This window comes from Ornithorhynchus anatinus, chromosome 1 (genome assembly GCF_004115215.2).
Source record: "Ornithorhynchus anatinus isolate Pmale09 chromosome 1, mOrnAna1.pri.v4, whole genome shotgun sequence".
NCBI lineage: Eukaryota > Metazoa > Chordata > Mammalia > Monotremata > Ornithorhynchidae > Ornithorhynchus > Ornithorhynchus anatinus.
Window position 1 is genome coordinate 18,819,869 of NC_041728.1, and position 26,118 is coordinate 18,845,986.

General features: G+C 41.1%; 1 protein-coding gene and 1 non-coding gene across 5 annotated transcripts in view; both read left to right on the forward strand.

Moving 5' to 3' along the window:
* The window catches only part of EDIL3 (EGF like repeats and discoidin domains 3), a 316,556-nt gene that overhangs the window by 230,622 nt on the left and 59,816 nt on the right, over window positions 1-26,118 (forward strand). For all 4 annotated transcript variants that reach the window (XM_029070916.2, XM_029070911.2, XM_029070902.2 and 1 more), the window contains 3 exons: window positions 1,871-2,026; window positions 4,978-5,122; window positions 15,369-15,553. In XM_029070916.2, the coding sequence (XP_028926749.1) occupies window positions 1,871-2,026; window positions 4,978-5,122; window positions 15,369-15,553 (486 nt within the window). The remainder of the gene's footprint in view (window positions 1-1,870; window positions 2,027-4,977; window positions 5,123-15,368; window positions 15,554-26,118) is intronic.
* LOC114817148 lies at window positions 18,790-18,927 on the forward strand. The gene has a single exon (XR_003764994.1). It is a non-coding gene; the product is annotated as a small nucleolar RNA SNORA7 (small nucleolar RNA).

Below are 26,118 nucleotides of genomic sequence, written 5' to 3' on the forward strand. Positions count from 1 at the left end.
AATTGAAACCAAAATGTACTTTTATACTTGAATTACTCTGTTCATCTGTTATCCTGGACTAAGCCAAAAAGTGGCCTTCTAAAAGTTATCTGCTACCATGATTTGATGGTGTCCATCAAATTGGAGGGATAAGTTGATTAATCATCTAGAGAATTCAATCAATAGAAATGAAACAATTGAACATTTCAAACTGCTAAAACATTCATTTTTTTCAGAAGCAGGCTTTATGCCTCAACTATTCCTATTAATGCTCTAAACTGGTTATTTCATTTGACTTCTGGAGATACACCTTAAGAGCATCTTAACAAAGATGCTTTTTGCCAGAACAAGCAGTGCCCTACCTTCCATTTTCTCAAATAGGGAAGGAGAGAGACAAATATGTTCCTGGTGTTTGACTGCTGCATCCCCACATTGGGGAGTTGAAATTTAATATTTACTTTCCAACTTTCCAAGAGTTAAGCTTCCTCAGAATAAAGTTTGCAATAATAAGCAGTGGCAAGCTATGATGATTATTACTACTATTCTCATCAGCATCATGATTATTAGAAGCAATGGTCAGGCCAAACTATTTGAACAGATCTAAAATCAGAAGAGACTTTTAGGGATCAGGGCCCCCTATCCTTTATGCCTCCCCAGCTAAGAGCTAAAAGGATTCCCATGCTAAACTGATAAAGTGAGAGAAAAAATCTTCTGCAGGGTGGCTGTAGGGGAGGATTGTAAAGTCTGAAGAGCAGAGACTGAAATGTATCTTGATTCTGAATTCTCCCAAAGCATGTAGTTCAGCATTATAAAATCATAGGCAGTAAAATTGAGCACCTATTCTGTATAGCACTATGCTAAATATTTGGGAGAGAAATGCAGCTCGTTGTGGGCAGGAATATGCCTGTTGTTATACTGTACTGTCCCAAGCACTTAGTACAGTGCTTTGTATACAGTAAGCGCTCAATAAATACCAATGAATGAATGAATGAATGAATGAATGAAAATGGAGAAAGAAGACACCTGTCACCTATCCTACAGGCATTGCCCAGTGGATAGAACATGAACCTGGGAGTCAGAGAACCTGGGTTCTGCTCCCGGCTCCACTGGGTGACCCTGAAGAAGCCACTTAACTTCTCTGTGCCTCAGTTTCCTCATCTGTAACACGAGGATGAAATACCTGTACTCCCTCTTATGGATATTTCTAGCCTCCTTGTGGGAGAGGGACATTGTCCGACATGATTATCTTCTATCTACCCCGGTGCTTACTGCGATGTTTGGCACATAGTAAGTGCTTGACAAACAAATATCAATCTAACGGGCTGGATAGATGCAGAAATAATTTACAAAGAGTGGGACCTGGAGGAGGAACAACGATTTAACAGAAATTTATACAAATGTATTAGGAGGAAATAGGCGATTAGATAATTAAACATACCAGTAAAGATATGCATAGGTTCATAAGTGCTGGTGAGACGAAGGAAATGGAGGGTCACGGTGAGCATGGAGAAAGGGAAGAGGAGCAAAGAGGGTCCTGACCATCAAGTCTGCCTGGTTCAGGTTCTCTGGTGTTAGTGCTAGATTTATTCACTTTCCCTTTATGCTTTCCAAAGTTTATTTTGCTTCTTGATGACCCATTTTGTGGGTAATGTTGGGGAAATGATTTATTCTCTGTGACTTTCCAAGTACTTCATCTAATACATATATTTACGGAGTTTAATTAGATTAATATCTACAAGTGACTTGTTTGTTTTTGGGAAAAGTGTGTATAAAAATACAGATTTTTGTCCTAATTGTCACTGTTTTTTTTTTTCCTAATGGAACAGAAATTTATACTAGCTGAAATATGGACTGCAGATAATTTACTGATCCCATTCCTTTGTCATTTCAGATAAATCTGCAAAGGAAGATGAGAGTCACAGGAGTTATTACCCAAGGGGCTAAACGGATCGGCAGTCCAGAATATATAAAATCATATAAAATTGCATATAGTAATGATGGCAAAACCTGGGCCATGTATAAAGTCAAAGGCACCAATGAAGATGTGGTAAGTAAGATAGTCAAGACTTGAACTTTCTTTAACTTCTAATTGATTAATCAAGGAATCCTATGTCTCTAACAGGACTAAAATTGCTTGTGAAGTAATTTGATATCTGTATTTTTATGCTTTTAATTCTTTTCTGGAAAGAAGTAAAACATCTACGTTGGTGTTATCAGATATGTTTGTCTATTTTAATTTTTTCTTCTATTAGTCCTGCTTTCTAAAATTAGCAAGTCTGTTATTCTTCCTATTCATGTTGTTTCATTTTACTGTAGCTACTACGCTGCTTTTCAGTTAGTTTTTATCATATTGACAGATGAATGTTAAAGCCTAAACTTGGAGAAGCAGTGTGATTTGGTAAAAAGAGCATGGGCTTGGGAGTCCAAGGTTGTGGGTTCTAATCCTTACTCTGCCACCTGCCAGCTGTGTGACTTTGGGCAAGTCACTTAACTTCTCTGTGCCTCAGTTAACATTAGTAAAATGGGGATGAAGACCGTGAGCCCCACGTGGGACAACCTGATTACCTTGTATCTACCCCAGAGCTTAGAATGGTGATCGGCACACAGCTTACCAAATACCATCATCGTATCAAAACACACCTCACTGGCAAGGATAAGCAAGGATGGAAAGAAAAAATCTTCTGCTTGCCTAATTATTTAGTGGCCAGATAAGAAAGGATGGAAAGGAAAAATCTTTTGCTTGCCTACTTATTTAGTGGCCATCAACTGTGAGAAAAGAGTTTCCAAATGATGAATCAGGATAAGGAGGACCCTTTTTCCGACTGATTAAATTGTAAATTATGATACCGATTCCCCCTACCCATTTTGTCCTGGTCCTTAATTCCAGATAGAGTCAAGGAAAATCCCCCAGGTCTCAGGTCCAGCATCTTGGCAATCCACCCAGTGTAAATTGTGCCTTTGAAGTATAGTGTGCCTTTGAAGTGGAAAAGGCAAAAAGGAAACATTCCAGGACACACAACAGGAAAGATGTTGCAACAGGAGGAATAAAGGAATTGTGTGCAGTGGAAAACTAATTGTCCAAGCAAAAGGCATCCCCTAGTTATCCATGGCCAGCTGGAATGATTGAAAAAAACCCAGACCACAATCAGAAGAGGCCAGGCTTCTTAAATGACTCGAACCCACAGTTCTAGCAGTGTGGCCTAGTGAAAAGGGCACGGGCCTGGGAGTCAGAGGAGCTGGGTTCTAATCCACTTGTTTGCTGTGTGACCTTGGGCAAGTTACTTAACCTCTCTGATCCTCAGTTTCCTCATCTGTAAACATCAAGCAGGATTAATTCTTACTCTTTCATTCACCCTGTGAGCCCCAGGGAGGATAGAGACTATGTCCAAACGGATAACTTTGTATCTACCTCCATGCTTAAAACAGCGCTTGGCACATAGTAAGTGCTTAACTAGTAATTATTATTAATTATTATTATAGACAAGCAGTGTGGTTCAGTGGAAAGAGCCCGGGTTTAGGAGTCAAAGGATATGAGTTCTAATCCCGGCTCCACCACCTGTCAGCTGTGTGACTTTGAGCAAGTCACTTCACTTCTCAGTGCCTCAGTTCCCTCATCTGTAAAATGGGGATGAAGACTGTGAGCCTCACATGGGACAACCTGATTACCCTGTATCTACCCCAGCACTTAGAACAGTGCTCTGCACATGGTAAGCGTTAAGCCCTTCCGAGTAGACTGTAAGCCCATCAATGGGCAGGGATTGTCTCTATCTGTTGCCGAATTGTTCATTCCAAGTGCTTAGTACAGTGCCCTGCACAGAATAAGTGCTCAGTAAATACTATTGAATGAATGAATGAACAAATACCAAATTATTATTATTATTACTATGACTAAGTGCTTGAGTGTGTACAATATCGATAGTAGTCACAATCTCTGCCCTCGAGTAGTTGACAATCAAGGGGGGGAGACAGACACTAAATTACAACTAATAGGAAGCAACAGAGTATAAAGATACGTTCAGGGATGCTAAGTGGTTTAGGGGCTGGGAGTGCTGAGTACTCAAGTATTTTGGTGACACCAAAGTGTTGAAGTTGCAGTTCCTGCGGAATTAATGAGGGGATATGAAAGACTAATCAGTGAAGGCCCCCGGGAGGAGATGTGATTTCAGAAAGTCATCCAAGATGGAGAGAGAAGTAGTCTTCTGGATGTTCATGGGAAGAGAGTTTCAGGCAGGAGGGGAGAGTGTGAGAAAGCGGTTGGCAGTGGGAGAGATGAGAATGAAGCACCGTGAGTTGGCAGGCTTTTAATAATATCTGTTAAGCTCATACTATGTGCCAGGCACTCTTCTAAGCACTGGGGTAGATACAAGCTAATCAGTCCCTGTCCCACATAGGGTTCACAGTCTTCATCCCCACTTGACAGATGAGGTAACTGAGGCACAGAGAAGTTGTGACCTGCCCAAGGTCACACAGCAGATAAGAGGGAGAGGCAGGATTAGAACCCAGGTCCTCTGACTCTCAGGCCCATGCTCTTTCCAGTAGTTGAGGATGCTTCTCAAGAAGCTCTCAAGAAGCAGAGTGGCCTGGCTTGAGAGAAACTAAGTGTCCAAACTGGGGTGGAGTGGGAGGATTGAGCACCTACTGTGTGCAAAGTAGTGGTGGTAATAATATTGGTGAAGTACGTATTATGCTAAACTCTGGGATAGAATACGCAAGTGGGAATTAAACCCAATCTCTTTCCTTTATGGGGCTCACAATCTATAGCGCTTGAGAGAGTAAAGTAGAAGATGCATCCCTGCCACTGAAGTGTTCACATTTGAATAGGCAGCGTCCTCTCTGTTTCATTTTGTTTTTGTATTTACAAACTGACATCCAGCTCACATTGTGATGTCACCTGTGGAAAAAGTAAGATCACTAAATGAAAGAAAATACTGCAAGTTATGAGCTAGGGAATTAGAAGTCAGGATAAACTGGAATTTAACAGTGACATCTCTCATCCAGGTGTTTCATGGAAACGTGGACAACAACACACCCTATGCCAACTCCTTCACACCTCCCATAAAGTCTCAGTATGTACGACTGTATCCTCAAGTTTGTCGAAGGCACTGCACTTTGAGAATGGAACTTCTTGGATGCGAATTATCAGGTTTGTCACTCGGTCACTACTGTTTAGCTCTAAACTCACAATAAGGGTTGTTGGTTTTTTGCGGTTCATCCAGAGCACAAAAGTATTGATTGTAAAATCAATATTTAAGATTTCAACTCCATGGGGTTAAAAATGTCCACTTGCCTGCAGATCTAAAATGGCTTTTCCAAGGCAAAAAATCAAAGTGCTGCCCAATCTTGCGCCTTTTAACTGGTTTCAATTGGCTTCAGAAGCACCGGGAATAATCCCATGAGGTAATCACGGACACACACTGCTAGAGTATTATGTGTTATCGAGACAATGAGTGTTTGTTCAAGGCAGAATGAATGTTTGAGTCGGAGGAGAAGGCATGTGTGTTTATTGATAGTGAGGGAGAGGAGTGTTTTTGATAGAGAAAGGGGAAGGAAGTTTGAAAGGATAAGAGGGAGTGTGTTTGAAAGGAGGAAGGAAATCTGTCTTCTAAAGAAAGGTCCTGGATGAAGGAGTTGGAGAGTGAATGTGATTTGCTGAACTAAATTATCTTTCCATTCTGAAGCACTGAAATTTGAAAGGGCTGTTTAAAATCCAGAATTGACTTGTTTCATTCATTCATTCAATGGTATTTATTGAACACTTACTGCAGAGCACTATACTAAGTCCTTGGGAGAATACAAGACTGTAAGCCCATCAATGGGCAGGGATTGTCTCTATCTGTTGCTGAATTGTACATTCCAAGTGCTTAGTACAGTGCTCTGCACATAATAAGCACTCAATAAATACTATGGAATGAATGAATGAATGAACAATAAACAGACACGTCCCCAGCCCACAGTGAACTTACAGTCTAGGGGAGCGTAATGGTATAATCGCACTGGAACAAAAGCATCCCGAGATGAGCATTTTTGCAAACCTTCTCATGTAGTTTGGATGAGTGGCTGAATGAGAACAGTTATGGAAAGATCCTTCTAGACTGTGAGCCCATTGTTAGTTAGCGATTGTCTCTATCCGTTGCCAAATTGTACTTTCCAAGCGCTTAGTACAGTGCTCTGCACAGAGTAAGGGCTCAATAAATACGATTGAATGAGTGAATGAATTCCATCACCAGATATTAAGAATATGCAATGAGAAATAGCACTGCTTCCCTGGCTACTATGGGCAAGGCTTGGACTTTTTTGTTGTTGTTGTTGTTGTGAAGTAGAAACAGGATGAGTTTGTGACAGGTTCTGTGATTAGTAGAATGTGTTCATAGGGTTTGGTAAGATTTAGACTGTGCAACATCCCAACCAAAGTTTCTCCCCCGCTATCCGTCACAAAACATAGCTCTTTTTTAGATTTAGTGAAACATGTAAATTCATGATCTCCCCAAAAGGAGTATACTTCATCATTTGGAATACTACAATAGATTTCATTTGGGGACCATTCTTATTTCAACTTGCTTATTGAACAAATAGTGGTTATCCGATTCAGGAAGGAGAATCAAAGCTATCTGAGGAGAATTATTCTCATCTTTGGTGGTCAGAGCTAAATTCAGAAATGAAAAGTAAATGCATTAATCTCACCGCAGCTCTCTGCTAATACAGCTGAATTTGAAAGTAAATGGAAAATTCTATCTAGCTATTTTAGTGTATTAGATTTTTCTCTTGTTCTTTTATCCATGGCAACACAACTTAGGAAAAGTCTTGGTTGGGGTGACCAGAAATTGTTTGGCTCAAACAACTGTGAACGCCATTTAAGGTCTTGTACTCTAATCCGGGCTCCGCCACTCGTCTGCTATGTGACCTTGGGCAAGTCACATCACTTCTCTGGACCTCAGTTACCTCATCTGTAAAATGGGGATTGAACTGTGAGCCCCACGTGGGGCAGGGACTGTGTCCAGCCCCATTTGCTTGTATCCACCCCAGTGTTTAATACAGTTCCTGGCACATAGGAAGTGCTTAACAAGTACCATGATTATTAAGTGAATTCATTTTAGTGGTCTCATCACTTTTCAGCATAACCTTAGCAATACTGTAGAGTGCACGTTCAGTAAAGTGTCTGTTTTGTTTCATCCACTAGAACACCCACTTCCCTGTGATCCGGAGGTCGTGTTTTTGCAAATCCTTGCATTAAGGAATATGGACGTTGTTACACTTATGACAATTGACTCAGCATTCACAGGCACACGGCCACACCCGCCTAAAACAGGCAAACCTCTTCACCTTCTGCCACAGTGCGCTGTATCCAAACAGGCTCGTGTTCTGGGACAAATGCCCGCTAAATTCCTTATCAACATTCTGGCCAAAGCAAGTACTAACAAAGCATGCTATGGCGAGTGTACTTTAAAATGGAAAAAATGACCGATAGACTCGCGCATTGCAGGAAACTCTGTCAATATACTTGGTAAATGTCAAAATGTGATTCCTTTTCCCTCTGAGGCAGTAGGGGTTCTGACTTTTTAGCCACTTCAGGGTCTGTTTGAGATGGAGAGGGAAAAGACAGTAGTGTGCCAATTCTTAGGCCTTATTATACCACGTGCTTAGTATAGTTCGCTGCCCATAGTAAGTGCTCAATAAATACCACTGATTTGGTCAGAGGCTGATTAGTATAATAGTAGAAGCAGTGTTTATTGAGCCCCCACTGTGTGCCATGAACTGTGTTAAGCATTTGGAGAGTATTGCTATTGCTTTATTGCAATTGTTTTTGTCTGTCTGTCTCCCCCGATTAGACTGTTAGCCCATCAGTGGTCAGGAACTGTCTCTATCTGCTGCCGATTTGTACATTCCAAGTGTTTAGTACAGTGCTCTGCACATAGTAAGCGCTCAATAAATACTATTGAATGAATGAATGAATGAAAGTAGAAAACAAACAAGTGACACATTCCCTCCCCACAAGGGGCTTGCACATAGAATTGGAGTCTACAGCAGCTTCTGTCCAAACTTCCATCCCTCCCAAACCTCCTTTGACTTCCACTCCTCCCACTACATTCAATAGTATTTATTGAGTGCTTTCTATGTGTAGAGCACTGTACTAAGTGCTTAGAATGTACAATTCGGCAACAGAGACAATCCCTGCCCGATAACAGGCTCATGGTCTAAGCTGGGGAGACAGACAGCAAAGCCAAACAGAACAAAACAAAACAAGAGAACATCATCAAGGTAAGTAGAATCATGGAGATATATACCTCATTAACAAAATAAATAATATACACAAATATACACAGTGCTGAGGGGAGGGGAAGGAGAAGAGCAGAGGGCAGGGGGCTGGGAAGGAGAGGGATGGAAGAGTAGAGGGAAAGGGGGGCTCAGTCTGGGAAGGCCTCCTGGAGGAGGTGAGCTCTCAGTAGGGCTTTGAAGAGGGGAAGAGAGTTAGTTTGGTGAAGAGAGTTAGTTTGGCACATATCTCCCTTAGCAGCATGGGCAGGGGAGGTGGAAGGGTCTGCAGGGGGCACTCCAAGACAGAGTCCAGTTTGGAAGGCTTGACAGTTAAGGATTCAGGGAAGGAACTTGGCTGCCCTTGAATACGCTACTCTGTCAAATTTTTCATCTTCAAATCCACTGTCCCAATGGTCTAATAGAAAAAAAAAAAACCTTCCAGAAATAGCGGACTTTCTGAATGGATTAAAAAGTCCCAATGAGAAATACAATTATATATCTATATAATTTATATATATATATATGAAACCATTTTAGATAAAGGAACTCCAGCTGTCTGCCCAAGTGATTATGCTTGTCTTAGCCATCCTGTTGTTTATGACTCAGAACTCTTGATTTTATTAAAGTAGCCAATTTTTTTTTGTATACTAACGAATTGCACTGAAGTGTCTCTTTTTATAAATTCTTTAAACCATCTGACTGGCTCTTTGAAAACAGTAGGGAGGCTTTAGTGCCATTAAGGAGTTGCCCTTTCAGTGTAATGTGATGATTTCCATCCATGATGCGTGTTTAGCATCACCGACGCAAAGTGACTGAGGTGGAACCTCAATGGGCCGAGGTGTGTGGAGAACCCTGCTGCCTCTGCCCTCTACATATTAGCCTCGCCAACCTCACCGATTCATAATTCAGGAGGGTCCGGCTCCCTGTACTGCTGCCGTGCTTTGACAGACCCCAGGATGGATGTCTATTCTTCATCTGTGTTTGACATCAAGTTTGCCCACCATCTCTAACTTTGCACAGTTGTGCCCCCTGCAGCTTTTGGAGAAGCAGGATGCTAAAGCCTGCTGCCAGCACATATGAATATCAAACCGGCTTTACGGGCTTTAGGAGGATGAAAGATTTTAGCTCACTTTGAGGGACCGTCCATTGCATTCCAGCCCTTGTGTGACAGCTAGTGTGGACTCTTCATCCTCCATTTGGTCTCCATACTCAAACAACCCTCTCTGGTTGCACAAATTGACCCCCACAGCACCTTCTCTCCATTAGATCAAATCCCTCGCTCACCCGTCCTTCCACAAATTTCATACCACTAACCCACAACCCTGGATCAGCTCCACAGTTGGTTTTCTCCACTGCTGTGCACACGCTGCTGGAGAAAATGCAGGCATCAAGCTAACCACGTCCATCTCAAATTCATCCCAACCTGCTGATTATCTCTGCTCTCTCCTGTGGCTCCTACATAGCTCTCCCACTCCGACTCTGCTCTCCCTGTGTCTTTCCCATCACTGTAGACAACATCACTATCCTCCATGTCTTACATTATGCCAAGCTTATCTCTCTCATTCAAACCATCTATTCAATCTGTCACTAAGTCCTGTAGGTTCTACCTTCATAACATTGCTAATATTCACCCTTTTCTGTATATCTAGCTGCTAATTTGTTGATCCAAGTACGTATCCTATTCCACCTTGACTACTACATCTGTCTTCCTGCCTCGTATCTCTCCCGCCCCAGTCCTTATTGCAGTCTGCTGCCCATATCATTTTTATAAAAAGCTGTTCAGTCCGTCTCTCCACTCCTCAGAAACCTCTGCGGTTGCCCATCCACCTCAAACAGAAACTCCTTACCAATGGATTTTACAGCACTCAACTCACCCCCTCCATCTTACCTTGCTAATTTCCTTCTACAACCCAGCCCTCATGTGTCACTCCACAAGTAACAGCCAACTCACTGTACCTCAGTCTTGTCTATCTCACTGTTGATCTGCTGCCCATATCTTCCCTCTGTCCCAGAACTTCCTCCCCTGACAACGGATCACCATGCTCCTCACCTTTCAAACCTTATTAAAATCACATCTTCTCCAAGAGGTCTTCCCCAACTAAGTCCTCCTTTCTGCTAATCCCTCTCCCTTCTGCCTAGCCTCTGCCTTAAAGCACTTGATTTTCACCCTACACTCAGCCCCACACAAATTATGTACCTATCTGTAATTTACTTTGTCTGTCTCCCCTTCTAGACTGTAAGCTGTCTGTCTCCCCTTCTAGACTGTAAGCTCGTATTGAGCAGGGACCATGCCTATCAATTCTATTGCATTGTCCTCGCCCGAGTGCTTAGTACAGTGAATGCTCTGCACACAGTTAGCACTCACTAAATACCAGTGATTGAATGATTCATGTATTAACTAAGGAATTATTTAAACGAAGAAATTAGTTCAAGAAAACCCAGGATATGAAGTACGAAGCATATTTTTAGAACCTCAAACAGAACAGGCTGCTGCACTCCATTGAATAAATTCCATTATTTAAATGCCTTTCTAGTTAGTCTCCATATTGTGATAATTGGAAGATATGTGTTACTTCTAGTGTTCTAACTCTGGTCTCATCATTGTCATCATTAGAGGAGGAATAGTAATAAAATGACTAAATTTCATGATTGGGTTGAAATTTCCAGAATAAAAGTCATTCAATATTCATATTTTCATTTTCTGCCTCACAGCTGGAACCTTTGAGAATCGTATGAAAAAGCAGTGAATTTGCTTTGAGAATAAAGCAGAGATACAGAAGTGCTATTCCTCTGGAGACAGAACATATGAAATGGCCACAAACCTATTTGGTGTTTCCTATATACTCTTCTTTAATACTAAAGACTGTGGTATTTGTGAACTGTTTACTATCTAATAAGCACTGTCCTAAGCCCTAGGGGAGATCCAGGGCAATCGGACCAGACACAGTCTCCATCCCACATAGGGCTCTCAGTCTAAAGGAGAGGGGAAACTGGTATTTAATCCCATTTTCCAGATGAGGAAACTGTCCTAGAGAAGTTAAGTAACTTGGCCAAGGTCACACAGCAGGCAAATGGCTGAGTCTGGGTTGGAACTCATATTTTCCAATTCCCAGGCCCATGCTCTTTCCACTAGGTTACATTCCTCCCTACTTTACTTTTGGATCGCATAGCACAGGCCATGAAGAGGAAATGACTCAACACACGTATAGCTAACTGTTACACCTCACTGATACACCTTGCACTGATATTCCTGACCCCCTATTCCATGCCCAGCTGCCTAGTCTTTTGAGGCTGCCAAGGGAGCCAACCCACAACCACTGACTGAAATTACAGAGCTGAGCTGGCAATCGGCCAGTCTGGGCACAGGCTGACAGGAAATTGAGTGATCTGTTCGTGGATCCATCCAGACCTCATTAGTGTTCTGCTATGTTTCCCACATCTCTGCATCACTGATCCCCCTTCCCCCAGGTCACCAGCTTGGGGGTCCCCACTATGACGACAATGGGAAATATGACTTGGTGGAAAAAGCATGAGCCTGAGTTGGAGGACCTGGGTTCTAATGCGGATTCTGCCACGTGCCTGCTGTGTGACTTTGGGCTAGTCACCTAATTTCTCTGTGCCTCAGTTTCCTTATATGTAAAATGGGGAATTCAGTGATTGTTCTCTCCCACTTAGACTGTGAGCACAAGTATGACAGGGACTGTATTCAATCTGACCATCTTTATATCTAACCTAGTGCTTATTAAAATGCTTGGCATGTAGTAAGCACATAACTGCTATTATTACTGTATTATCATTAGTGATAATAATAATAATTCATGGCATCAGGGCCCCCTGATCATCCACTCACATCCACATCATCCACTCACCCACACTCTGGTTCCTCTAAAAACAAAAAGCAATAATCCTACATGTAGTTACTTCACTACAAAAGGAGCTATCAGACATTGATCGGTATGATTAATACAATGACAAGCAATATGTCCAGTTATTGAATGCTATTTTTTGAGCACCTATCATCAGCAAACAATCCATCAATCATATTTTTTGAGCACTTACTATGTGCAGAGTAGTCTACTAAGCGCTTGGAAGAGTACAATATAACAGTTGGCAGACACATTCTCTGCCCACAAGGAGTTTGCAGTCTAGAGGGGGGGACAGACTTTAATATAAATGAATTATGGGTATGTTCAGAAGTGTTGTGGGGCTGAAAGAGGGGTGAGTACTGTACTAAGCAAATGGGAGAATACAATAGAAACAGAAGATTCACTTCCTTCAGGGGTTTGTGTTCATTCATTCAATAGTATTTATTGAACGCTTACTATGTGCAGAGCACTGTACTAAGCACTTGGAATGTACAATTTGGCAACAGATAGAGACAATCCCTGCCCAGTGATGGGCTCATAGGAGAAACAAGAGGAAGAATGAAAATATGAGGAAGTATCGGAAGCCTGATGGATAAGCATGAAGGTGTCTGCTGTGTGATCTTAACCAAGTCACTTAACATCTCTGTGCCTCAGTTACTTCTTCTATAAAATGGGGATAAAGACTGAGCCTCATGTGGTTGGGGGAGGGCTGATTACCATAAATCTACCCCCGGGCTTAATACAATGCCTGGAGTATAGTAGACACCTAATAAATACCATTATGAGGGAAAAAAGGGTACCATTGAATATGCAGCTATAGTGCTGCATATATTTCTGAATGGAAGCAAACAGACATGTGATGGTTACTATTTGGCTGATGAGAATTAATTGGGGAAGACTTCTTGGAACGGGTGGAAGTTTAGGAGGTCTTGGAAGATGGGGAGAGCTGTGGGAGCTGTGGTTTGGTAAATTTGAAGGGGGAGGGAATTCCAAGTAGGGGGAATAGCTGGAGTAAGGGGTTGGAAATGCACATTGCTTCCAGGAGACAGAGGACATTAGAGTGTGGTGGTAATCAAAGATGTAGAATTAAAAAAGAAGGTTTGTGTTTCCATCTGTACTGTGATTTAACTTACTTGTGACACTGGTCTTCAATCTGCCGATTAATGACTTGTCGCATTTCCCCACGTTACATTTTGGAAGATTAATGAGAGAGGTTTTAGTAAGCACTTTAAGAGCCTGGTCAAGTGAAGGCACAAATGAAAATACACTGGATGTTACCGGGAGGGGCCATGCAAAGTTATGAAATATTGTTTCTTCCAGGAGTGAACAGGGCTGCCTGAAAGTCTAAGTTCAGGGAAGCTGTATTCCTTGAGGCATGTGCAATCATTCGTGTATATGTGTGTATACACTGGGCACAAAGCAGGGGTCAGGGCCAGGGTTCCTTGAGGCCTCCATTGATTTAGACCTAAAATCGCCACAAAGGCATTCCTCAGGCACCCGGAATTTAGCACAGACTTAGCTCTGTCCCTTCACCTTCTGCCAAGGCATCCTGAATCCAAATGCTATGGGTATTATCTCTTCCTTCTAAATCCAGGACTTTAGATATTTAGGCCTTTGAGGCCTGGGAGTATCAGATTTCCTTTATCAAACCATCAGTAATATATATTGAGTGTTGGCCATGTGTGGAACACTGTACTAAGCACCTGGGAAAGTACAATACAACTGAGTTGGTAGATGCAGTCCCTGTCCACAATGAGCTTAGAGAGGGAGACAGACATAAAAGTAGATTGGGGTAGTCTCAAGATTAGGGATAAGGGAAATGGTATAGAATAAGAGTATTTACATAAGTACTTTCAGGCTGGGGTGAGTGTCGAAGTGATTAGGGGTACATAGACAATGCATAAATTGTAGGTATAAGTAATTTCCAGCAGGATATACATCAAAATTCAATGACAATTTATGTCTAGAGCTATAGTGCATATTTTGATAATGACTTTGTCCTATGGGGATGTTTATTAGCACCATTCATTCATTCATTCAATAGTATTTATTGAGCACTTGCTATGTGCAGAGCACTTTACTAAGCGCTTGGAATGTACAATTAGGCAACAGATAGAGACAATCCCTGCCCCAGTGATCCCAGTGACGGGATCACAATCTAATCTGGGGAAACAGACAGCAGAACAAAACAGAACGAAACAAAAGACAACATTATCAGGATAAATAGAACCAAGGGGATGCACACTTCATTAACAAAATAAATAGGGTAATAAATAATATGCACAGATGAGCACAGTGCTGAGGGGAGGGGAAAAGGAGATGGGGAGGAGCAGAGGGTGGAGGGGGAGCAGAGGGAAAAGGGGTGAGCTCAGTCTGGGAAGGCCTCTTGGAGGAGGTGAGCTCTCAGTAGGGCTATAAAGAGGGGGAGAGAGTTTGGAGGAGGTGAGGAGGAAGGGCATTCCAGGACAGCGGGGGGACGTGGGCCAGGGGTCGACGGTGGGATAGGCATGAACGGGGAACGGTGAGGAGGTGGGCGGCAGAGGAGCAGAGCGTGTGGGGTGGGCAGTAGAAAGAGAGAAGGGAGGAGAGGAAGGAGGGGTCAAGGTGATGGAGAGCTTTGAAGCCAAGAGTGAGGAGTTTTTGTTTTGTGCAGAAGTTGATAGGTAACCACTGGAGGCTTTTGAGGAGGGGAGTGACATACCCAGAGCGCTTCTGCCGGAAGATGATCTGGGCAGCAGAATGAAGAATAGACTGGAGCGGGGAGAGTCAGGAGGAAGGGAGATCAGAGAGAAGGCTGACACAGTTATTCAGTCGGGATATTATGAGAGCTTGTACCAGCACGATAGCCATTTGGATGGAGAGGAAAGGGCGGATCTTTAAATGAAAACTGGTTTGTAAGAAAATGCCACTTCTTTGGAGAAACAGTGGAGAATGTAGAACACCAAAGGAAATAGGAAACAAAACTTTTCAAAGGTTTAGCTTTGTTTCATTTTGCTAGAACATCTATCATGGAAAAATACTTTGAATTTTACCCCTCTTGGCTTTCAATTTTTCCAAAATCTGTTTGGATAAAATAGCCAGAATTGGCTATTAAATTTTCCTGTTTTTCCCAGCTATATTCTTGATTAATGCCTTCTGTAAGAATATTGATATGCCCCATTTGTGTAGTGATGTCCTGACATGCCATCTTGTCTTGTCTATCCCAAAAGGAAACAGATTTCCAAGGTGGTAAGTGGACTCTTAGAGCATCCTTTGGCTTTTTTTTTTCAGGCTGTTCTGAGCCCTTGGGGATGAAGTCAGGACACATTCAAGACTATCAGATCACTGCCTCCAGCATCTTCCGAACCCTCAACATGGATATGTTCACCTGGGAACCGAGGAAAGCACGTCTGGACAAGCAGGGGAAAGTGAATGCCTGGACTTCGGGCCACAGTGACCAGTCTCAGTGGTTGCAGGTAGTGTTTTCTTGAACACCTTTCCCATCAACCTCTCTGTCTCCTTTCAGCCAAGATTTGGTAGGGGCTTCTTAATGAATTAATTAATAATGACATTTGTTGAGCGCTTACCATATGCAAAGCACTGCTCTAAGCGCTGGGGGTGATACAAGGTGATCAGGCTGTCCCACGTGGGGCTCCCAGTCTTCATCCGCATCTTACAGATGAGGTAACTGCGGCACAGAGAAGTGAGTGACTTGCCCAAAGTCACACAGCTGACAAGTGGCAGAGCCGGCATTAGAACCCATGACCTTTGACTGCCAAGTCTGCGTTCTTGCCACTGAGCCACGCTGCTTGAACAAGGTGGGAGATAGCTTTGAAATAAGGAAAACCGTGACGTTGTCTTCACCTTGAATCAACTTAAACTGACACCACCCCATGAATTCATTATGCTGCAATGCCCATGAGCTAGTTTCACTCTGATGGTGAGTTGCTCGTGTACCTGTCAGGCTGATGTATCAGGCTGCCCAAAATCACTCTTCAGAAGTCCATTCACCAGAGCCGAGTATGTTTACATTTTTGAACTGTCACCTACTGACATGTTTTGGATCAATTTCTAGTTTTGAATAGGATTCTTGGTAGGAGCCTCGAACAGTTTGGGAAATATGCTACTGACTCTGAAATTTGTTCCCATTCGAATGAGGTCTTATTAGATTTTCAGCAGTCAGTGATTAATTTCCTACCTATGATCTTGCATAAAGAGGAAAAGTAGGAATAGTAGTGATGTTCTTGAGCAACTGCTGGGTGCAATTCTGTGTATTAAGGTACTTGGGAAAGTGCAACAGAAGCAGAGACCTGTTCCCCGCCTAAAAAGAGTTTGCACGGGGGTATAGCAGTGACTCTTTATCCTTTCAACATTTACCCCAATGAAGTTTGATAGCAAGGGATTTTTAAAGTATGATTGTATTAATGTAGATTGTGCCAGAGAGAAAGAGGTATACTTTTTCTGAGTGAGAGAATTGAAGTGAGAGTCAGATATTTTTTTAATATGCATTTGTAAATGTCTAGAGATGATGTAACCCAAACAACATCAGTAAATCCTGAAGATAAGTAAATTATCAATAAGGCTCATAGCTAAACAAGCAAATTAAGCTAGGTCCACTATATCTGCATCTATTACATATTGATTAGACTGTCAGCCCATCAAAGGGCAGGGACTGTCTCTGTTACCGATTAATACATTTCAAGTACTGAGTACAGTGCTCTGCACATAGTAAGCGCTCAATAAATACTACTGAATGAATGAATGACTCCCAAACTGATGACTTTGGAATCTGTGGTGCTTTAAGACTGCGTTTATCAGGTTTTGGCTCCAAAATATGAAGTTGACTTGATAACCTACCTGTGGAGTCCCCAAGCTTGGGGACAGGGGCAAAAACTGTTATATACTCAAAAACTGTTACTTGGTCTTTGGAAAAGTACCCTGAGCAAAATTTGAATGAGTGAAATCAACCATCTGTCCCGAAATTGCAGAGGCATTCTGGAAGATCACCAAGAAGGTAATATTAAACCTGCTGCCATCTTCCAATCTTCATTTCTCTTCCACGTCCCTTATGCATAAGGTTTTCTTGTTGATTAGTGGTCTAGTTGATTAAATTAGTATTGTTTTTGTCGCAATGGTAGATTTACTACTTTGACAAGAAGTGGATTTTTCGAGTATTATGAGATTAGTTTTGTCCTCTTCCTGTCCTGTTTCATCTGAGGAGCAGCATGGTGTAGTGGATGGAGCTTGGGCCTGGGAGTCAGAAGGTCTTGGGTTCTAATCCTGGCTCTTCTATTTGTCTGCTGTGTGATCTTGGACAAGTCACTTCACTTCTCTGGACCTCAGTTCCCTCAACTGTAAAATGGAGATTGAGACTGTTGTGAGTCCCATGTGGGACAGTAACTGGGTCCTACCCTATTTACGTGTATCCACCCCAGTGCTTAGTCCATTGCCTGGCATATAATAAGCACTTAACAAATACCTTCTAGACCGTGAACCCGTTGTTGGGTAGGGATTGTCTCTATATGTTGCTGAATTGTACTTTCCAAGTGCTTATTACAGTGTTCTGCATACTGTAAGCTCTCAACAAATATGACTCTGAACATCTGCTCTTAAATTGCACCTAGAATGTAAAAAATTGGATAATGATATTCCCAGATTCTTCAGCAATGACACTGTCACTTGAATTTATTTTTTATTTTGGTGGAAAGAGAAGACAAGAGGTAGAGTATATCAGCTCAGTATTGTCTAATTTAAGCCACCTGTGGTTTCCTAGAGTCTTTGGACCTCTTCTAAAATATTCCATTGCCAGGATTGGTCAGGTGCTTAATTAAGAAGCATTAGTTCAGATTCTCGTCTCCTGGTTTACTTGTATTCTTCATGCACAGTGTATCATCTCATAATTTATGATTCCTCAGCGGGATGTAGAATCTAAGTTTTTCTGGGATTGAAGAGTTTCCTGAAGTGAACTGCTGCTATTATTCCAAGTGAACTGCTGCTATTATTCGTACTACTATCAATCAGTGAGTCCTTTTTAATTGAGCTCTTACTATGTACAGAGCACTGGGAGAGCACAACACAACAGAATTAGCAGACATGTTCCCTGTCCATAACGAGTTTATAGTCTAGAGCGGGCAGGTGGGTAGAGTACTCTTCCTCTTAGTGCTGCTGCTACTGAAGGGTAATAGAACCTATAGATGACTCTGATGAAAGAAAAAAAAAAAATCCCCTAGCCACCTGAAAAATGACCTTGTGATATATTCCAGAGGTTATTTGCAATCAAAAATAGCCTGCTCAGTATTTCAAGCAAAATCCATTAGTAATGTTAATAATGTTGTTAAACTGTACATTGCAGAATTGACCTTTCCCAGATTACATTTGACTCTGCAAAGCTTCATTTCAATATTCATTTTATGGAAATGTTTATGGTGACAATTGAAGTCTACAATTTAAATAAGGTCATATAAAACCTAGTTTATCTCTGACTTTTAATGGAGAATTTCATCCATAAAATTCAGAGCATTGATTTCCTTGGATCTAGTCACCTACCCAGAAACTTTTCTGATTTAATCCGGAGGAAAAGATTTCAAGAAATTTTTGATGATGTGTGATATTTATTTATATTAATGTCCATCTACACTGCTAGACTGTAAGCTTGTTGTGGGTTGGGAATGTGTCTGTTTTTTATTACAATGGATTTTCCCAAGTTCTTAGTCCCCTCTCAGGGTCACACCTGGAGAGTTCCCAGTACTCTACCAGTCTCTACTACAGGAGGGAGAGCCAAGCAGAGGCATATCCATTCCATTTCCAGCTTGGGCAGTGGCTAGCAAGTGGAAGGCAATCTGCTACATGTCAAAACTCACCTGTGCTGGGCAGCAGTGGTTTGGGAGAGTGTCAAGGGTAGAGGCTCAAGCTTTTTGGGCAGAAGGAGGCATTAGTGAACCACTTCTGTATTTTTATTGAGAAAACTCTATGTATACACTACCAGAACGATTGTAGGTGGAGGTGGAGCATCCTGGGAGAGTTGCGCCCATGAAATCTCTATGCATTGGAGATGACTCAACAGCATAAGAAAAGACAAAGTGCTTAGTGCAGTGTTTTGCACACAGTAAGTGCTCAATAAATTTGAATGAATAAGAATACTAATTGTAATATTCATTAAGCACTTACTATGAGCAAGGCACTGTACTAAGCGCTGGGGTGGTTATAAGCAAATTGGGTCGGACTCAGTCTCTGTCCCACATGGGCTCACAGTCTTAATCCCCATTTTACAGATGGGTTAACTGAGGCACAGAAGAGATAAGTGACTTGCCTAAGGTCACACAGCAGAAAAGTGGCAGAGCTGGGATTAGAACCCAGGTCTTTCTGAATCCCAGGCCCCTGCTCCATCCATTAAGCCACACGGCTTCCGCAGCGGATCTCTTGACATCTGTAAAGTATACAGCAATAGGAGGTCGCATTGTGACTTTTGATTTGAATTCCAGCATTAGAAGTAGGAACTTGCTAAACAAGCCATTAATGCCCCGAGAAATCAGGAACTGTGTTGTAGTTGTATAGTTATAATATTGAGCAGGGATGGTTGAAGGTAAAGTTCGTTCTGACTCCAGGATGATTTCAAACTAGACTAAGTAGGTTGACCAGGTTATTAGTGACAGTCCTGGATTTTTTTAGTCAGTTTTAGAAAAGTTCACAAGCATTTCAGAATTGGAGCAGTCCTGGTCAGCTGATGGGCTTACCTACCATGAGCCTCCCCAGATGTCCTTGCTCACTTCAAATGCTTTAACTTCTAGATCAGGAGCCAGCTCTGTACATACTCAGTTCAGGTCCCAAGAAATCCTGGGATTTAGAATATGGATATTCCAGAATACTTAGATAGTTTAGCCCTTTACTCACCAATGCCCCACCTTGCCTTCTCTGACGATTGTCAAGAAGGGAAAGGAGAGCAGTGTCAAGGAAATGAATAAGTTCAACCTATCAGTGACCTGGGGGACAACTAGAATGCTCAATGAATGAATGAGATAATATTGGAAGGGATTTCTATAATGTTAGTTGGAAGCTTAAAGGATTTGAACAAATTGGGAATGAAAATAAACCTCACATATATAAAATAGGTAGTGACTAATTCTATAGAACAGATCTAGAGGAATGGATGAGTTGACTGCGAGTGAAAACACTGAAAATGAAATTGTCTAAAATAGTACTGAGATGTATTGACATACGGGCATGACCTGCCAAAGTAATATCCCAGAATATTCAAGGCTGAGAAGTCTCTCAGAATTTATGTCCAATCAAAAAAGATTTACTTAGCATGGGAAGCTTCTAGAAGGGAGCAGTGAAAATTACTTTAATTACTTGCATTGCCCAGAGCTCCAGGACAGTGTTCTGCATATAATATAGTTGTTATTCAGTTACTGTCAGGTGTTTTATTTTGTTCGTTTCCTGGTGATGATCATGATGAGATTGAAGGATCGTGGGTTTTTAGCCCCTAAAAAGAAGTTCTGGGGATTGAATGATTCCATTTTTCATGTGCATGAATATTAGTGACCAGTGAGAGGAAAAGATTGTGAATGCATAGTCCCTGAAAGGAATGTCAAACAGATTCTGAGGAGAGTGATCTCTCTGTTGGACCATTCGCTACTGGAACAGGTTACTAAAAAGTGGAAGATTTGGAAAGGTGGGAAGAATGGTAACTCTTACTCCAGAAGAGCAGCCTGCAGGAGAAATTTTCTTGGGATGCTAACTTTCAAGGCAGCTATTTGGGAAAATATCAAGAGGATTTGATTTTTCTCCCTTGCTGTTGCAGCTAGTATTTCCTCTAAATACATTTTGCTATTGTTGCAAAATATATATAGTGGAGAAATCTGGTAACGAGCGATGAAGCCGTGGAGGAATTTTGACTTGCAAAGGAGATGGAAAGCCAAGTGGAAGTTTTGGAGGAGTTGAGTGATGTGGTCTGAGGAAGTTTTCAAGAAGGTAATACAGGTAGCAGCATGTAGTTTACACTGAAATCAGGGAGAGACTGTAACCAGGGATGCCGGTAAGATTACCTGTTATATGGTAGTCAGACTGGGTAATGACAAGATCTTGGTCCTGTCTGATGGTTGTTTGCTGGCAGATGAAAGGGTGAATCCTAGAGATATTGAGCAGGAAGAACCAGCAAAATTAAAGTTGATCGTGAGAGCTGCAAGGAAATGAGGCATCAGGGATGACACCCTGGTTAAAGGCTGCTGAAAAAGGGTGCAGTCCCAGAATTAGCTCCCTAATTGTAAAATATTGTCTTGGCCAAAATGCATAGTGGAAATGTGCATTAAATCGGGACTTTTATGTACTTCAACCTGATTGGAGACTCTTTTTTTTGTTATTTGTTTAGTGCTTACTATGTGCCAGACACTGTACTAACTACTGTACTGTATTGGTAGACACAAGCTAATCAGGTTGGACACAGTCCATGTTCCACATGGGGCTCACAGTATTAATCTCCATTTTAAAGATGAGGTAACTGAGGCATAGAGAAGTAAAGTGACTTGCCCAAGGACACACAGCAGATAAGTAGTGGAGGCGGGATTAGAACCCAGGTGCTTCTGACTCCCAGGCCCGTGCTCTATCCACTAGGCTTCATTGTTTTGGGTGCTATGATGCTTGATGGAGGATGGGGGAGGTCTGACAAAGTGATGATTCTCCTATGATGTCAGTCCAAAAGGAAGGGAGGATATGTATTCAATCCCCATTTTACAGATGAGGAAATTGAGACACAAAGAAGTTAAGCGACTTGCCCTATATCAAAGAACAGGTGAGTGTCAGAGCCAAGATTAGAAACCAGAACCAACCAACCAAAGATTCATGCTCTTTCTCCGCTACTTCTCTTTTTCCCTCTTGAGTATGAGGGCTGGAAGGAGTGACTGCCATAAAATTCACCGTCCAGATCGCTGCCAGTTAGGAAATGTTTCTAAAGAGATGCTCACGTGTGCTTTTGTAAAAGCTATCAGAAGCTGGAATTCCCTACTACTGTAATTTTTCTGTACGGCCCTTTGCGGTTGTCTTCCTGCTCTAAAAGCTTGGTATTGAACTGCATGAATGATCTGATACTACTTCAGGATACACTGATTGTCTTGCTAGCGTGGGCCAGATTACAAAATGATGAGGCCAACAACTGATACTTTATATGACTTTTGTACATCTTCCAAGTGCCTCTGCCAGCCAAGGAGATAATCTGTGAGATGCGATTGTTCAGCCAATGTCAGTGTCTGAATTGAATTTCCATCATTTAGAGAGAGGAAGATGGAACTTGTAATATGATCTGATATTTATCACGCTGGCTGAAAAGGAGTAGGCTCTGGTGCTATTTGGCTTTCCAATAATTTTGGGCCCGATGGCATTTTTCCTAATTTTGATTCCACAATGAAGCTGTCAGATTTGGGACCATTGCAAGGACCGACTTAAAATGCCCTAATAATAGCCTGAATGTACAACAGAGGGATCTCTCACATATTTGGTGACTTCTTTCAAACAATATTTATAAGTTTGAAGGACTGATTAGTGCTTAACTTTGTTAAAAATAGTTTAAGTTTCTTGTACGTTTTAAAGAAAGCAGCACAAAGTAAAATAGAGCATCACACTTTCTTCTGAGAAGTGTTGTCCAACGGAAAAGTGCGTGGATGTGGTAGTCAGAGGACCTGGGTTCTAATCCCTGCTCCATTATTTGACTGCTCTGTAACTTTGGGCAAGTCACTTAACTTCTCTCTGCCTCGGATACCTCATCTGTAAAATGAGGATTAAGATTGTGAACCCCATGTGGGGCATGGACTATATCCAACCTGATTATCCTCTATCTGTCCCAGTGCTTAGCACAGTGCCTGACACATGGTAAGGGCTTAACAAATACCATAAAAAAAGAAATGCCAAGATTGTCTGTTTTACAGATAACTATCAAAAAGGACTGCACAGATGATTTGTGTATTTCCTGTTTACATATAAAATAAATGAAAGTTCTATCCATAAATGATTGAAAATGTCTAGTGCTTAAACGTCTAAGCCGATCTTTCCAACAACCAAAATCAATTAACATTCAGTACATACTGAACATAATTAGAAAGGTGATTTGTAATTCATTGACTTAATCTGTAAAATATTCCTTGTGTCTACAATGCTTCTGTAAAATATAAAAAAAGCAAATAAAAAGTTAGCATAAGTTAAATGTTGAATAATTTAAGATGATTTATAGGTAAAATAGAAGAATTGACTAATGTCAAAACAAAGAGCTTCCTAAAACAATGGGCTTTGGGAAACTTCTATTCTGCTAGGAAATTCAACCAGTGCTGTCATTTTTTGTTTTCCAACTGTGCCTGCATGGACGTACTTCCAGCTTGCGATCCCTGGTTTAGTATTTTCCCTAAAAATAATGGGATTTGTTAAGTGCTTACTATGAGCCAAGAACTGTACCAAATTCTGGGGTAGCTACAAGATAATCAGGTTGGGCGCAGTCCGTGTCCCATATTGAGTTCACAGTCTAAGCTGGAGGGACAACTGGTTCTTTCCTTCCAGGCAGAATAAAATGTAGTTTTGCCCAACCACTGCTCCTGCCTTACTTAGAAGGATGAGAGGTAAAGTTCCTTATTTTTGTGATGAATCCCTATAGAAAGATCCTCATTAACTCATATTACTTCTGGAAGGATCGTATCTCCATTTTTCACCCAAAAACTGTTTTCCAGGAAAATTTTCCAGAACCCTCAAAAAGTTTTCTTTTTTTTCTTTGAGCAAGATTTAGTGTTTATTAATGAATTACACTTATGAAGAGTGTCCCTTAGTAATAGAATCATTTCATTCACAATAAATATCTATGTGTAGCTCTATTTGAAATGAAGTAATTGATACAAAGTCTCCTTTAGGCATAATTTTACCAAATTCATTCTTTATAAATATCAATGAATCAATTATATTTATTGAATGCTTTCCATATGTAGAGTATAGTATAAACAGAGTTGAAAAGCATGTTTGAAAAGCATGCTACCTGCCCACAAGGAGCTTATTGTCTTCAGGGGAAGACAGTCATCAATATAAATAAATTACAGATATTTATTCCCTATCATCAATGCCTTATTAAATGTACTTCTATTCCAAAAGGGCTTCTTCTACTAAGTCCTCGTTTCCTCTTCTCCCACTCCCTTCAACATCACCCTTGCACTTCAATTTCCACCCTTATTCACCCCATTCTCAGTCCCACAGCACTTGTGTACTTATCTGTAATTTATTTATATGAATGTCTGTTTCCCCCTCTAGATTGTAAATTCATTGTTGTCAGGGAATATGTCTACCAACTCTGTTATGTTGCACTCTTCTGAGTGCTTAGTACAGAGCTCTGCACACAGTAAGTGATCAAGAAATACGGTTTATTGATTGGTTATGTACATAAGTGCTCTGGGGCTGGGGGTGGGATGAATAAAGGATGTAAATCATTTGACCTCACCATCAAAAGTCCAGATAAATATTTGATGAAGTTTTTTTATTCTTGCCATACCTTCGGTACAAGATGGTGGAAATCATTTGAAGATTTTCTTTTTTGTGAGGATGGTACCTATTAAGCACTTACTTTGAACTGAGTACTCTCTTAAGCCCTCTAATAGAAAATAATAAGATTGAACACATTCCTTTGGTTGTAAATATGTAAATTGAGGAAATTAAACTCACAGTTTCTTCTTGGCTCAGTAACGTGAACATTTCTTAAAAAAATAGGACTGAAAACAACTGTGCAAAATACTCATTGTAGTGTGTAAACTTTTAATTTAGTATGTTTCATTATGGTTGTTTTGAGGTTTTGTCTTGTGTTTTGATGTCAGACAGTCTGAGGCTTCTTTGAATTTTGGAGAACAAGAATGAAGCTGTTGCGTAATTAGGATTAATTAGTCATGTTTTATGTTATCATTCATTTTCCCTCCTCTGTGAGTTTTCTGATATTGCTTGAGCATACCAAGTATGCTTTATTTGCCATTTACTAGTAGGTGTCCAACTCTCAACATTTATTTTTGCTGGCGATGAAATCTAGGAAGAGAAAAACATCTAAAATATTGAGTTAAACAATTTTAAAGTAAATTAGACTCAAACTATGGGCTCATAATTGTTACATCCATGAAAATTAGTTTGAAAGTCAAATTCCTATCGACTAATATAATTTGTTATATTAGTTAAAATAGGTCCAAATTTGGAAGGAAGAGTTTTACATTTTATCTTGTAATAAAAATAATAATTGCGGTATTTTATGAACTCACTGTCTCTCAAGCAACTGTACTAAGTAAAACGAGCATGAGGCTAGGAGTCAGGAGACCCGAGTTCTAATCATGATTCTGCTACCTGCCTGCTGGGTGGCCTAGGGCAAGTTGCTTTACTTCCCTGTGTTTCTTCATCTGTATAAAATGGGAATAAAATGTGGGACGTAAGAGAATTCTGGGATGCCTTTGTTAGAGATTGTGTATAATAGCTTCCTCAACACATTTTTCAATATAGTTGAACAGTTGGGCCAAGGCATTCCAACATCAGTGTCACAGTATCGAATCACTGTTGTGTTATCTGGCAGTGATGGAACAGTGGATGATTAGCTGATGAGTCAAAGTCTAACAGGAGGGGTGAATTTTGAGAAATGAATTTTTGGAATGGTTGGTGACCTTCTCCTTGGATTGGTTTGGAAGGGTTGAGGCAAATCTCTGGGTTTATTGCTAGAATTTCATAGGTAACACTGAGAGGAGGATCTGGGGAACCAGATCTCAGACTTGACTTTTTCACTAAAATCTCATAGCCTCTTCCACCAACTGTGGGCATTTCCACTGGGATTGACACTTACCGCTTATGGCAAAAGAGATTCCCAGTTAGGGCTCCTGATTGGTTCTATGAAAGTAGAGTGTTAATATTAGTAATAATAATAATAGCGTTGCTATTTGTTACGCGTTTACTATGTGCCGAGCACTGTTGTAAACTCTGGGGTAGATACGGGTGATCAGGTTGTCCCACGTGAGGCTCACAGTCTTAATCCCCATTTTACAGATGAGGTCACTGA